The sequence below is a fragment of the Mustela lutreola genome, chromosome 3 (assembly GCF_030435805.1).
Source record: "Mustela lutreola isolate mMusLut2 chromosome 3, mMusLut2.pri, whole genome shotgun sequence".
Lineage (NCBI taxonomy): Eukaryota > Metazoa > Chordata > Mammalia > Carnivora > Mustelidae > Mustela > Mustela lutreola.
In genome coordinates, this window is record NC_081292.1 from 152,791,189 (window position 1) to 152,805,009 (window position 13,821).

The following is a 13,821-nucleotide window of genomic DNA, read 5'->3' on the forward strand; positions in this document are numbered from 1 at the left end:
AATTAAAGGAATCCAGAAAAATGTCTATAAGCATTCAGGTTTAAAAGATATAATCTTTAAAAATGAGGGGAAAAAAAACAGAGACTACAGATTCCTCTGCAATGCTTACTGAAAACAGATACTGAATAAAGAAATATATATGGAATATTAAAAGTAAAAAAATTACCTCAAATGTGATATGCCACTAACTTCATATTTGAATACAAAGGAATGACTAAAGGGGTACCAAGGGTTTGAGAGAGATCAGGGACTGTTTAAAATGGCAGAGACTCAATCCTGTTTAAGAAATGGTGAGAACGATCCAGTTGAGAGGAAGAGGTCAACTAGATTATAAATTGTGTACATCTCCGATGGTAGGGAACAGGAAATAAACATAATTGAAAAGGAAACTCCCTTACTGCATCAAAAGAAAGTTGCAGATATAGACAGATAGATATGCTTAATAGGGAGAAGGTGAATGAGTTCATTCTGATGACAAATTGATCCTCCAAAGTAGAAAGCATCTGCTAAATGACAGTAAAGAAAGGGATGGTGGAGAATGATGAGAATTTTGAACAGTTAATTTAAAAATCAAAGAAATAGAATAGAACTGAATAGGCGCTGTTAAAGGTCAATTATATAATGAATTCAAGCAGTTATATTCTGCCCTCTTAAATGATTTCATCCAGCACAGTGTGCTCATTGGGGCTGCATAGAGAAAGCAGGAACACAGAGGGACCCCAATACAAGTATGATTAAGTGGGAGTGAAGGTATGAATAAAATTAAAACAGGGAACCTATGATATTTAGAATATTAGCAAAAGCATTACTAAAATTATAGGCTATGAAATCAGAGTAGGATAAGAAAATAATGAAAAAAAGATATCAGCACGGACAGGAAAAATGTAGAGAGGTCAAGCATTTGCACAGGCAGACAAGCAGGAGAGATGTGTGGTCAGAAAGCAAAGTGAATGCACTGATGACCTCAGTGGCAGAGTAGTTATGGATGAATACTTCAGCTAGGTGTAGTGGAAGGAAAGGGTCAGAGGAGAAGGGAATGTCAAGAAACTGAAAGCTAGATTCCTGGTTATGCCATGTACACAGGCTTTCACAGCACTCAGAGATTGCTAACTACTACTGTATCACTATATTTTGATATTCTGTATCTACTTCCAGAGGAAGAAGAATCACAATAGTAGAATGTCCATGTCCTTAGAGGGAAATTTGGTCAGCATCAGCAATAGTATGTGGGAACTTAACAAAGATATTTTCCCATCCCAGGGGGTTTAACTGTTTAGAGCAATGACTATTATTTGTATATATTGTCAAGAGTTTATACAACTAAGTTTTACAACTTATATGTATTTCCCCAATCACAAATCTAAACCAACTCTCACCTTCACGAAGCACAACCTGAGAAAAATAAAGATCAAGGTTTTTCTCTCTCACTTCTCCCCCATCAGACCAACTAACGTCTTTTGTAAAGTATAAACGATTTTATGAGCATGAGGTATGATTTCTAATTATGGATTTAAGCAAGTATAAGATTATTACCATTGCAAATTTAATAAAAAAACAAACAAACAAACAAACAAGAAGACAGATTCTTACCAAAGGAAGGTGACTCCCTCCCATCCTCTAATCCTGAATCTCTTTCTCTGTCTCTCTTTCTGTGTTTATGACCACGATGCCTGTGACGTCGATGGCTTTTTCTTCCTCCCAGGGGCACGTGAACTCCAATAAATAGTGTCCGATGACCTTCAGCAGAAGCAAATGCATAATTAAACTCTAAATTATTCCAAACTGCCGAAGAGGATGATTTACACGTCAATAGAACTCAATTCAATTCAATCCAGCAAACCATTTTTGAGTGTTTATGGAATGTAAAGCTTGCGACTTGGCATGTATTTTGGCACTTAGACCTATTGAAATATACCATAGATCTATCAGAAACATTTACAACACTAATAGTTTGGTTATAGATCTTATAATAACCATTAGTTTATTAATTGCCTTAATCTCTCTGTGTCTTTTCCTTATAACTTATAATTATACACTTCTCATTAAGAAAATTTATTCTATTTTCTCCCTACCCTCAACTGTTATCTCACCAGTCCCCTTCCCTTCACAGTTAAGTGTGTGAAACAATTACTATCTCAAAAAACAGATTTCACCAATGTCCACAGTAATGCCAAATTCCATGGAGATTTTTTGGTTCTACTATTTTTGTCTGTGGCACTTGATACTATTGACCACTCTCTTCTTTTTTTTTTTTTTTTTTTACTTTTTTTTTTTTTTTAATTTTTTATTTTTTATAAACATATATTTTTTATAAACATATATTTTTATCCCCAGGTCTGTGAATCACCAGGTTTACACACTTCACAGCACTCACCAAATCACATACCCTCCCCAATGTCCATAATCCCACCCCCTTCTCCCAAACCCCCTCCCCCCGGCAACCCTCAGTTTGTTTTGTGAGATTAAGAGTCACTTATGGTTTGTCTCCCTCCCAATCCCATCTTGTTTCATTTATTCTTCTACCCACTTAAGCCTCCATGTTGCATCACCACTTCCTCATATCAGGGAGATCATATGATAGTTGTCTTTCTCTGCTTGACTTATTTCGCTAAGCATGATACGCTCTAGTTCCATCCACGTTGTTGCAAATGGCAAGATTTCATTTCTTTTGATGGCTGCATAGTATTCCATTGTGTATATATACCACATCTTCTTGATCCATTCATCTGTTGATGGACATCTAGGTTCTTTCCATAGTTTGGCTATTGTGGACATTGCTGCTATAAACATTCGGAATGCAAGTTGACCACTCTCTTCTTGATGACCACTTTCTCTTGGCACTCCTTCTCTCTTTTGTTCATATTAGTTTTTTTGTTTTGTTTTGCTGGTTCTTCTATTTATCCATTCAAGGTTGGAGATCCCCAAGCTCTATCTTTGACTTTATCATTTCAGCTGATACATATTTATTACAGGCTCTAAGACCTAAAACTTGATGATAGATTGCTCTCTTGGGCTGCCGTCCTATGCATACCTCCACTTATTAGACACATTACTTGCATATCCTTCCCAGAGGCATGTCAAACAACATGTCCATGGAACTCATCCTCTTCTCTGTCTTCCAAGTATCAGCCATCTATCGTCTATGTTAGTAAGTACACCATCTATCCTGTCATCTCAGAGACCATCTAATTTATGACCAGGTCCTCCTTTACATCTCTAGAATCCATTCCCTCTTCAGTATCCCTAGTGTTGCTGTCTTAGTTGGACTCTGATCATTTCCTACCAGGACTACTAGAATATTCTCCTTCCTGCTGTTTTTGTTTTGTTTTGTTTTGTTTTCCTTTCAAGCTACACTCTTGTCCCACTTTTTATCCATCCTGAATGCCAATGGCTTATTTTTTCCCCCAAAAATGCAAGTCTGACTACATTATTCCCCTACTTTAAACTCGTTGATCATTCTCTGTTGCCTATATGAGAAAGCTCTTAGTTCTCTTTAAGGCCAAATGAGATGAGATCTGCCCTCTGCCTATATCTCTGGCATACTTCTTTTTTTTTTTTTTAGATTTTATTTATTTGACAGACAGAGATCACAAGTAGGCAGACAGCTAGGCAGAGAGAAAGAGAGGAGGAAGCAGGCTCCCCGCAGAGCAGAGAGCCCGATGTGGGACTCAATCCCAGGACCCTGAGATCATGACCTGAGCTGAAGGCAGTGGCTTAACCCACTGAGCCACCCAGGTGCCCCTATCTCTGGCATACTTCTAAATACATTCTGCTTCACATACTAAAAGCCAATGTGAGTCCATTCATCCTTTTAGCCAAATGTCCTCGAGTCTCTGTTTTTACTTAATATTGTTCTTATTCTTCCAATTGTAGGAAATGTCTTTGTCTCTCCTAATTATCTGGTGAAAACCTACTCATCTTTCAAGTCTCAGTTCAAGGATTATGCGACCTATAAAATTTTCCATACCCTCTGATTCTAAATACAGTTGACCACTTTCTTCCTTAAGGACTCTCCAGTACTTAATGACACTTGATTGTAATTACTTACCTAAAAGTCATTTTTTTCTTATAAATCATCTCTGAGAAGGACACTATGTTAGTCAATTTGTATCTTTAGCAACTAAAACAGTGCCGGGCATACAGCAGAGGCCTAACAAATGTTTACTGAGATAACAAACATTTTATTGAGAGGTATTATGCCATGAATCAAGAATACAAATATAAAGAAGATATTATTTCATTCCTATAAGTCATCAGGTTTCAGGCCTTCCCAACTCACGAAAAAAGTGGAACTCACAAGTGTGATGTATTGCCCTGGGTATCCCTTCCCTGAACAAACATATCAGAATAAATGAAGAGAAGATGTGAACCCTAAAACAAACACGCATTAATCTATGCATTCAATATAATTACAAATTTCTAGCATTATTATTTCAACATAACTAGATAAATAATGTAAAATGTATAAGGAAAAACTGAAAGCAAAATAACAAATAACATCTTGATAAAACTTCACCTTGTGAAATATCAAGCTATACCACAAAGTTGTATACTTAAAGTAATTCACAATTTTGGAATCTTAAATGTTAGTAATTTCAAATTACTTGGACCATCACTACATTGTTATTCTCTAATATGTTGAAGATTATTAATCAGGAGGAATGTGTTGAACATGAAAGAATTCAGACAGACCCTTGTGTAAAACTAGCATTTAAGAGTCAGAAAAAGAGGGCACCTGGGTGGTTCAGTTGGTTTAGCGACTGCCTTCAGCTCAGGTCATGATCCTGGAGTATCAGGATCAAGTCCTGCACTGGGCTCCCAGCTCTACCGGGAGTCTGCTTTTCTCTCTGACCTTCTCCCCTCTCATGTTCTCTCTCACTGTCTCTCTCTCTCAAATAAATAAATAAAATATTTTCTTTAAGTGTCAGAAAAAGAAATTAAATACTTAATAGTTAAAAAATAATGAAGTTATAGACTTTCAATTAAATATGGGAAATTAAATACCTGCTTTCTATCTCTATTATTGCTGGACACTACATTCTTAATGCCAAGTTAGGAAACAATTTTTAAAGAACACTAAAAAAGGAATGATTAATAAGTTTTGTTACAATTAAGTCAGAAACTTCTCTTTATCATAAGAGTTGGGAGTCTACAAGGCATTAAAAAATGTATTTCTGGGGCACCTGGGTGGCTCAGTGGGTTAAGCCTTTGCCTTCGCCTCAGGTCATGATCTCAGGGTCCTGGGATCGAACCCCGAGTCAAGCTCTCTGCTCTGCAGGGAGCCTGCTTCTCCCCAATCTCTCTCTGCCTATTTGTGATCTCTCTCTCTGTCAAATAAATAAATAAAATCTTTTAAAAAAATGTATTTCTAACACATATAACTGATAAAGGACTAACTAACAAGATATAGAAGGAAATCCTACAAATCCTAGGAAAAGATGAAAACCCAATGGGAACATAGACAAAAAACTTAAATAGGCATTTAATAAAAAAAAAAAAAAAAAGAAAATACAAATTGCTAATAAATGTAAGAAGAGGTCCACTAGTTCTCAGAGTAATGGAAATTCAAATCATAATGAGGTATCTCTTTATTCCCACCATCTTGGCAAAAATTGAAATGGTTGACAATTCTATGTCTTGGTGTGGTCTCATATAGTACCAGTAGTATTATACAAAACTACTTTGAAACAATATAACATTCTTTATTAAAATTGAAAATATGCATACCATATAACCCAGCAATTTCCTTGGGCCCTAGAGAAGTACATGAAGGTGTATAAAAATATAAGAGACACATATAAGAATCTCTACAACTGCACTGCTTATAAAGACAAAGTGCTAGAAACAACCCCAAAATCCATTAACAGAATGTATTAAGTAGAAGATATTCACACATTGGGATATATAGAAAAATAATCCACAAGTATGCATAACAATATAGATGAATCTCACATATTATTGAGCAAAATATATATATATATATATATAATTTCTTTTATAAGGCTTTAAAAATAGAAAAACTAAAATATACTGTTCAGAGATGCATACACAGGAAAAGATCAATACAAAAGTCAGAAAACTGGCATAAAGGTGAATAGGATCTGTGACTGGTGAGAGGAACATGAGGAGCTTCTGGGGTGTTAGAAATGTTCTGTTTCTTGATACAAGTTTTTGCTTCAATAATATTTAAAATTTATACATAGGCTTTATGTACTTTTCTGTATGTTTGTTTCATTTCAAAATTTAAAAAGTTAAAGAAACCAAAGAGGAAGAGTTTTAAAAAGGGGACAGCTATTAGTTTACATGCTATAAAAAAGTCAAACAAGATTAAAACTAAAAATTAGCCATTACTGTTGGAAATTGATGTTTATCTGTTATCTTCATAAAAGCAATTTCAGTGAATGAGGAAATGAATAAAACTGAGGAAATTTAGGCAATGAATATTTCCTAGACGTGAAAATAAAGACTTTACAGAGGGCAGTACTGGAACTAAATCTCTAGATTGCAAAGGTTTCTAATAATTACTGCTGAAGATAACCATTCCCCAGACAGACAAAAATAAGAGGCACCAGACACCTTAGGTGCAAGTCCAGAGGGCCTGGCTGGGTATAGTGAATATTGTCTTTGTTTATGAAATGTAGATTCGATGGGTCTATGCCAAAAGTAACATCCTAAAAAGTTGCCAATTCAAGGCTAAAATAAACCATCTGAAACTATATCCAAGCATAATCAGATAAAAGGATGCCAAGACAGACAGCTGAACTGATGTCTTGAGGACATTAAATGCAAGGAAGACCAAACTGAAGGAGTTTCCTGAGGCAGAATCTTGCAGGCTGGTTAAAATATCAAAATTCACTTGGATAAATAACTATGATTGAATTGTTGGATCACATGGTAAGCTTATGTTTACCTATATGAGGAACTGCCAGATTGTCTTCCAAAGTGGCTGTACCATTTGCATTCCAACCAGCAATGAATGAAAGTTCCTGTTGCTCCACATTCTTGCCAACATTTGATGTTGTCAGTGTTTTGGATTTTAGCTATTCTAATGGGTATGTGGTGATATCTCACTTTTAATTTGCAATTCCCTAATAACATACAATATTGATCATCTTTTCATATGCTTATTTACTATCTGTATTTCTCCTTTGGTAAGGTGTCTGTTCAGATTTTTTCCTATTTTTTAATTGGATTTTTGTCTTCTTATTGTTGAGTTTTAAGGGTACTTTGTATATTTTGGATATAAGTCCTTTACTGGATATGTCTTTTGCAAGAATCTTCTCTTTAGTTTGTCTTTTCATTGTAACATTGTAACAGTCTTTCATAAAGTATATGTTTTAATTTTAAGGAAGTTCAATTTATTGGGGTGGTACAGCCTGTTAAGCACCTGGCTTAACAGGGTCCTGGGATCAAGCTCCTCATCAGGTTCCCTGCTCCATAGAGAGCCTGCTTCTCCCTCTCTTTCCCTCTGTCTCCCATTGGAAGTATGTGAGTAGTAGAAAAGAAGCAAAGTTTTAGTTGTATAGAGCCAGAGCTCATCTCCAGAAAATTCTTCTAAATTCTACAGGTTATATATACAAGAAGCTTGACATAAGTTTTCTTAAATTTTAAGACAAACCTAAAATTTTTGTGAAATTATAAATAAGTTATAAGGATTGAAGCAACTTCTCTAGACTACATTAGTAAAAAATAAATTTTAATTAATAATGATAAAGATGGAGTTAATGTTCCATATCCTTAACAGAAAATTATATTTACAAATCCTTGACATTAAGGGTCAAAAATTTAGGGGGAAAATATTACACAGCTATGCCAGTTCATTTCTAAAAATACGCTATTTCTCCAAATGTTACAACTTTGTGCTATTTTTTTTTCCTAAAGATTTTATTTATTTATTTGACAGACAGAGAGACAGCAAGAGAAGGAATACAAGCAGGGGGAGTGGGAGAAGCAGGCTTCCAGCCTAGCAGGGAGCCCGATGCGGGCCTCAATCCCAGGACCCTAGGATCATGACCTGAGCCGGAGGAAGACCCTTAACAACTGAGCCTCCAGGTGCTCCTATTTATCACTTCTTAAGTGAGTATTTGTTGATTTTTTTCTCATTCTAAAGAAATATCCACCTTTGTACCTAATTTATATTCAAATGTTGTTTTTTCCCTAGAGAACGTTCAAAAATGCTTAAGTGTCACCCTCACAAAACCTACATCTGCCCTTAGGCCACCTGTATGTGAATAGCCCACAGTTTTGTGTCTCCATCTCCAATCTCTTTCGCAAAGTGGAAACTGTCATATCCCAAGCACTCAGCTGACACTTCCATTGCATGTCTAAAAGACGACTCAAAATCAACACATACGGGACTAAACTCCTAGTCTTCTCCATCCCGACCCCTCCTATAAGTCTTCCCCCATAACTCTGTCTATCTCAATTGATGACAAAACAATTTCCTAGCTGCTGAGAACAATTATCTTGGAGTCATTATAGATTTCTCTCTTTTTCTTAAGCCTACAACCCATCCAACAGGAAACCTAAAGGAGCAAACGGCAAAATATGTCTGGAATTTGACAACTTATTATTTTACTTCCCCACCCTGGTCAGGGATACATAATACCCACCCTGGATGACTGAAACAGTCTCCTGACAGTACTTCGTGAATCTACCTTTAGTCCCATGGTCTGCACCAAGCACACTAGCCAGTGGAGTCCTCTTAAAATGCAGGTTAGATCACGTCATTCATTTATCCTTGTAACATTACCCTCTTTTACTCAGAGAAAAGGAGATTTTTCTAGGCCTCTCCGAGGACTTCTGTGACCAGCACACCCCACTCCTATTATTTCTCTGATCTCTCCTCCTGCTGATCTCCTCCTCACCCCACTCACCTTAGCCACACTGGCCTCCTTGCTGTTCTCACTACCGCCCTGGGAACTTGTCTCTTTTTTCCCTGCCTGAAATATTCTTCCTACTTGGATAATTCATCACTTTTTTCAAGTCTTTTCTCATATTTCACCTTCTCAGTGAAACCTACACTAAACACCTACTTAATACTACACCCTACGCTTTGACCTAACGTATGCTTCTCGGACTTTTCTATTTTTATTTTTTCTATAGCACTTACATACCATGTATTTAACTTATTATATTTAGTGTTTACTTTCTAGTTTCTTCCCAAATTTTCCCACATAAGAAGAGCAGAGATTTTTTATTTGTTCGATGATGTATCCCAAAAAGATCTAGAACAGTGTTTGATAGTTCTTGATGCTCAATAACTTTTTATTGATTATATATATATTTTGCATGAATAGAGATGATATTTTTTAGTAAAATATTTAGATAACAGACATGATAATGCACTGGCTACTAAACACATTAAAAAACTTAAGAATGGAAAAAAATGGTATGGCCACAAATTTCAAAGCAACAGTAATGAAAAGGCCACAATTTATGGCTATGAAACCATACAGAAAATACTCCCTGTTTCTGCATGGTTAGGGACTTCTGAAGCAAACGAAAACTGAAATCTGGAGTAAAGGACAAGCTTTGGAGATTAACGGTTGACTAAAAGGTAGAGACCTTCAAAGAAATGTAGACATTTATCTTCCAATGTCTTTACATTGCAAAAAATAATAAATCCCCATAGCTACTGGTTTATATTCCAAAGGGTTTAAACTAGGGATCTTCCTCTTTCTTTTTTTGAGATTTGATTATATAAGAGATAAAATCTCTCTCTCTCTCTCTCTCTCTCTCAGGAGGGAAAATGCAGCTGTAGAGAAATTTCTAGATAAGCTCCCAGATTCATAATCTTAGGGCTCCCCCCCCCCCCCGTGCATATAGCCACCTGGTTCTCACCACATCACCTTAAAGGGGAAGAAGGAGGCATGGAGAACCAATATGGTTATTGTTACAAGTAGTAAGAGCCAGCCTCTAATCCAGAAACCACCTCATGTTCACTTTTAAAACAAAATTAATAAATGTAGATATTAAAAACATCAATGGATTTAAGAGACTTTCTACAAAGATTATATGGGAATATAATAGATATAAAATATTAAACATGAGGCCTATTACATAGCAGACTAAAGTTCCCTTTCCCCTTCATATGGCTCACCCCTCAGTGGCTCATAGGAATAAGAAGACAGAATAAAATTTACTTGTCCTATCTCATTATCTTTCTGTTTCCTTGTATATTTTCAGCTTTTCTAATCCCAACTATAATAATCCTGGATTAAACAACTAGAGAATCACATTAGATCCTGTGGAAAACAGTATACAAATAAAATTTCCAGATTAACATTTCCATAAATTTTTCCAAAAACTTTATATCCAAAATTGAATTTTCCATCCTAGTAAACATCACTTAAGAAGACAAAGAATCAAATAACTTACTGATAAATGTCATTGTTCAGAAATCACTTGAATATTATTAAGCCTAATTTAAACTATTTTTAAGATTTTTACAGGGAAAATTTTATTTTATGATGTAACAAGTCCAAAAATTTAGTTAAAAGAGGAAATCTCCTCAAATGAACATTTCTTTTTTTTTTTACTTTTTTTTTAAGATTTTTTTTTTAATTCATTTGAGAGAGATACAGAGATAGCACAAGTAGAGGGAGAGGAAGAAGCAGACTCCCCACTAAGCTGGGAGCCCAAGGTGGGTTCAATCCCAGGACCTGGAGATGAGCTGAGCCAAAGGCAGATGCTTTACCATCTGAGCCACCCAAGTGCCCCTCAAATGAACATTTCTTAAGTTAATCAAAATAGTCAATAATTAATTTCATATCAAGTCAAAACCCCAAAATTAATAAAAATGCAAAATCATTTAGATAAAAATATATTTCAAAAAATATTAGTAAGAATGGGACAGTGCTATTAAAAGATTTTTTGAGATAAGCACAGAACACTAGAATTTACTTAGAATTCACCTATATGTCACTTGAGAGAAAATAGTTTCCCCATTAGAAACATAAAGGTTCATTAAAGGTAACATTGTAACATTATTGGGTGCCTGGGTGGCTCAGTGGGTTGAGCCGCTGCCTTCCGCTCAGGTCATGATCTCAGGGTCCTGGGAATCCCGAATCCCACATTGGGCTCTCTGCTCAGGAGGGACCCTTTCTCTCTCTGCCTGCCTCTCTGTCTACTTGTGATCTCTGTCTGTTAAATAAATAAATAAAATCTTAAAAAAAAAAAAAAAAGTAACATTGTTTTCTGAGTAAAACAAGTCCTAGATTTTGGACACTTAAATTGTGTGCATACAATCTTGCTAAGCAGATACAGAATTATTATGGATTTTTGTTATGTAAGAGATACCAGTACTGAAAGAACTCAGTGTGGCTGTGGTCATAGTATTCTGACGGTTTACTAAATGCAGTGAGATTAGAGGCATATTTGAGGATGGAAAGGACTCCTAGTATAATTAATAATAATACTAATAAACTATTCTTTATTTAGCTAGGAGGGAAGGGGCCAAGCTTACCTACTCTTGAAGAGAACTATGGGTGTGTTTTGTTTTGTTTTGTTTTGTTTTGTTTTTCAGTGAAATGAATACAACGCAGCTGGTGCATAATTACTGAGTTGCTACAGCCATTTAGATGTGTCAATCATAGGAAAAGGTCAAGTATATTAAGCTGAATAAGCATGTGATCTTTAATTCCATGGAGACTCTAACAGAGTCAGGAAACACAACAAGCCATCATTTATCATAATATATCAAAGAATTCTAATTCCAACAGCAATTCTCTGCTGAGGGAGAGTAATGGAAAGAGACCAAGAAGGTTGAGTGAGTGTGTGTGTATGGGCTATTGCACTGCTGTTTCTTGGGCTGCTTCACTGAAAAGAAAAAAATGTCAAACCAGTGTTGGTCACAGTCACCAGACCTCAGGGCTGGATTTGTAATCATTACAAAACAATGGGTCACATGATTGTCACTACTTTAAAAAAAAAAAATTGGAATCTTGTAAGTGCTAATGTACTCATCAAAAAAGCCATAGTCTGAGATTTACTAGTTTACTAAGGTGACATTTAAAAAGAAAAACAAAACAAAAAACTTCTTTTTATAAGTTTACAACATAGTCTTGAGCAAGACACAGCAATTAAATAACTTTGTATCTTGAGATAGTGTTATTTTTCATCTTGGAACATGAAAAGCCTCAACATGTAAGCGTCAGCATTTTTCCAAAAAATGAATGAATCCTAATAATATGTATTTTCTAAGGAAAAAAAAAAAAGCCAGAAGAATTCCTAGTTCTGGTAGGTTGTAAAACAGCTTGATGTTGGATGTTTACAGTACTCAAAGAGAGGCTAGAATTTAAATCAGTTGAGAAATGGAATAATAAGGAATGCTTACAGAACATGATCCTTGCACTTAAAAGGTAACTATCCAATTGTAGAGGACTCAAGTCCAACGAAGAAAACAGCAGCAAATATACAAATTAGAATAGAAATAAAAAGCAGTAAGCAATACCAATCTGGATTAAAGCTAATGTTCTTATGTGGTATCAGCCATTAAATGCTGTAGGAACTTGTATTAGAGTAAAATCAATCATAACTTGAGCAATCAAGGAAAATTTCATGGAGAAGTTAGAACTTGACTTGAGTCTTACACAATAAGAGCGAGGAGTGGGATAATGTGTGCAAAAGCAGAGGAGCATTCTGGGGGGATAATGTAAGGTACATGCTATGACAGGAGAAAAAATAAGGTAAGATAGAATACTTTTATGATCACAAAAGCTTGCAATTTCACTATTATTTTATTTATTTATTTTTCCAGAGAGAGTATGTGTGAAGAAAGGCGGAGGGATGCAGCAAAGAGAGAGGGAAAGGCAGAAAATCCTAACCAGTTTCCATTCATGCTCAGTGCTCACAGTGCTCAGCACAGGGTCCGACTTTGGGCTCAATCTCATGGCCCTGAGATCATGACCTGAGCTGAAATCAAGAATCAGTCACTCAACTAACTGAGCCACCCAGGAGTCCCATCAATTTCACTATTATTTTAAAATATTTATGTTTGGGGGCACCTGGGTGGCTCAGTGGGTTAAAGCCTCTGCCTTCTGCTCAGGTCATGATCCCAGGGTCCTGGGATTGAACCCCTCGTTGGGCTCTCTGCTCAGCAGGGAGCCTGCTTTCCTTCCTCTCTCTCTGCCTACCTCTCTGCCTACTTGTGATCTCCGTCTGTCAAATAAATAAATAAAATCTTTTTTTAAAAAAATTAAAATTAAAAAAATAATATTTATGTTTGCTGTTTTATTTTGCAAGGAAGAAAGAGGAAATAGATCAACATATGTTCTGGGATACTTTTAAAAAAGAATGCAAAAGAGAAGGTGGTACTCCTCACCTTCCCAACCCATTTTAATTAATTTGTGATTTCTGAACAGCCCTGCCACTTTGCTTTAGGGAAATAGTTTAGAAAATGAGCAAAAATGTAAAACTGTAAAATATTCCAGATTTAGTTTTGTATTGTGTTAATCCAAAAGACATGTGCACATGTAAAAACTGGCTCATTCTGGGAATTATGGTAATTAAGGACAAAGAGGCTTGCTTGGGAAAACAAAGAGTTGTTGAGAAGACAAAGAGATTTCCATGAAGAAATATGGTGGGGTTCAACTCTAGCACTGAAGGAATAAAACAAAACATCGGAAAGCAAAGATGAAAAAACCTGGCACTTCTGTATATTTACAAATAAGAGATAATATGATAGACTTTTTTTTTTTTTAATGGCCACAAATATTTTAGCAGTTTCTCCCACCTGAGGTGAAGTCTATTCCTCCAACCCCTGAATCTCAGTTTGGATGTGTGACTTGTTTTGATGTCTGAGACATCAGCAAATGAGAT

The 13,821-nt window shown here is 35.8% G+C and overlaps 1 protein-coding gene across 8 annotated transcripts in view; it reads right to left on the reverse strand.

The window, feature by feature from the left end:
• SLC4A10 (solute carrier family 4 member 10) overlaps positions 1 to 13,821 on the reverse strand; it is a 309,943-nt gene that overhangs the window by 160,322 nt on the left and 135,800 nt on the right. For all 8 annotated transcript variants that reach the window (XM_059167179.1, XM_059167172.1, XM_059167173.1 and 5 more), the window contains one exon: positions 1,591 to 1,737. In XM_059167179.1, coding sequence (XP_059023162.1) covers positions 1,591 to 1,737 — 147 coding nt within the window. The remainder of the gene's footprint in view (positions 1 to 1,590; positions 1,738 to 13,821) is intronic.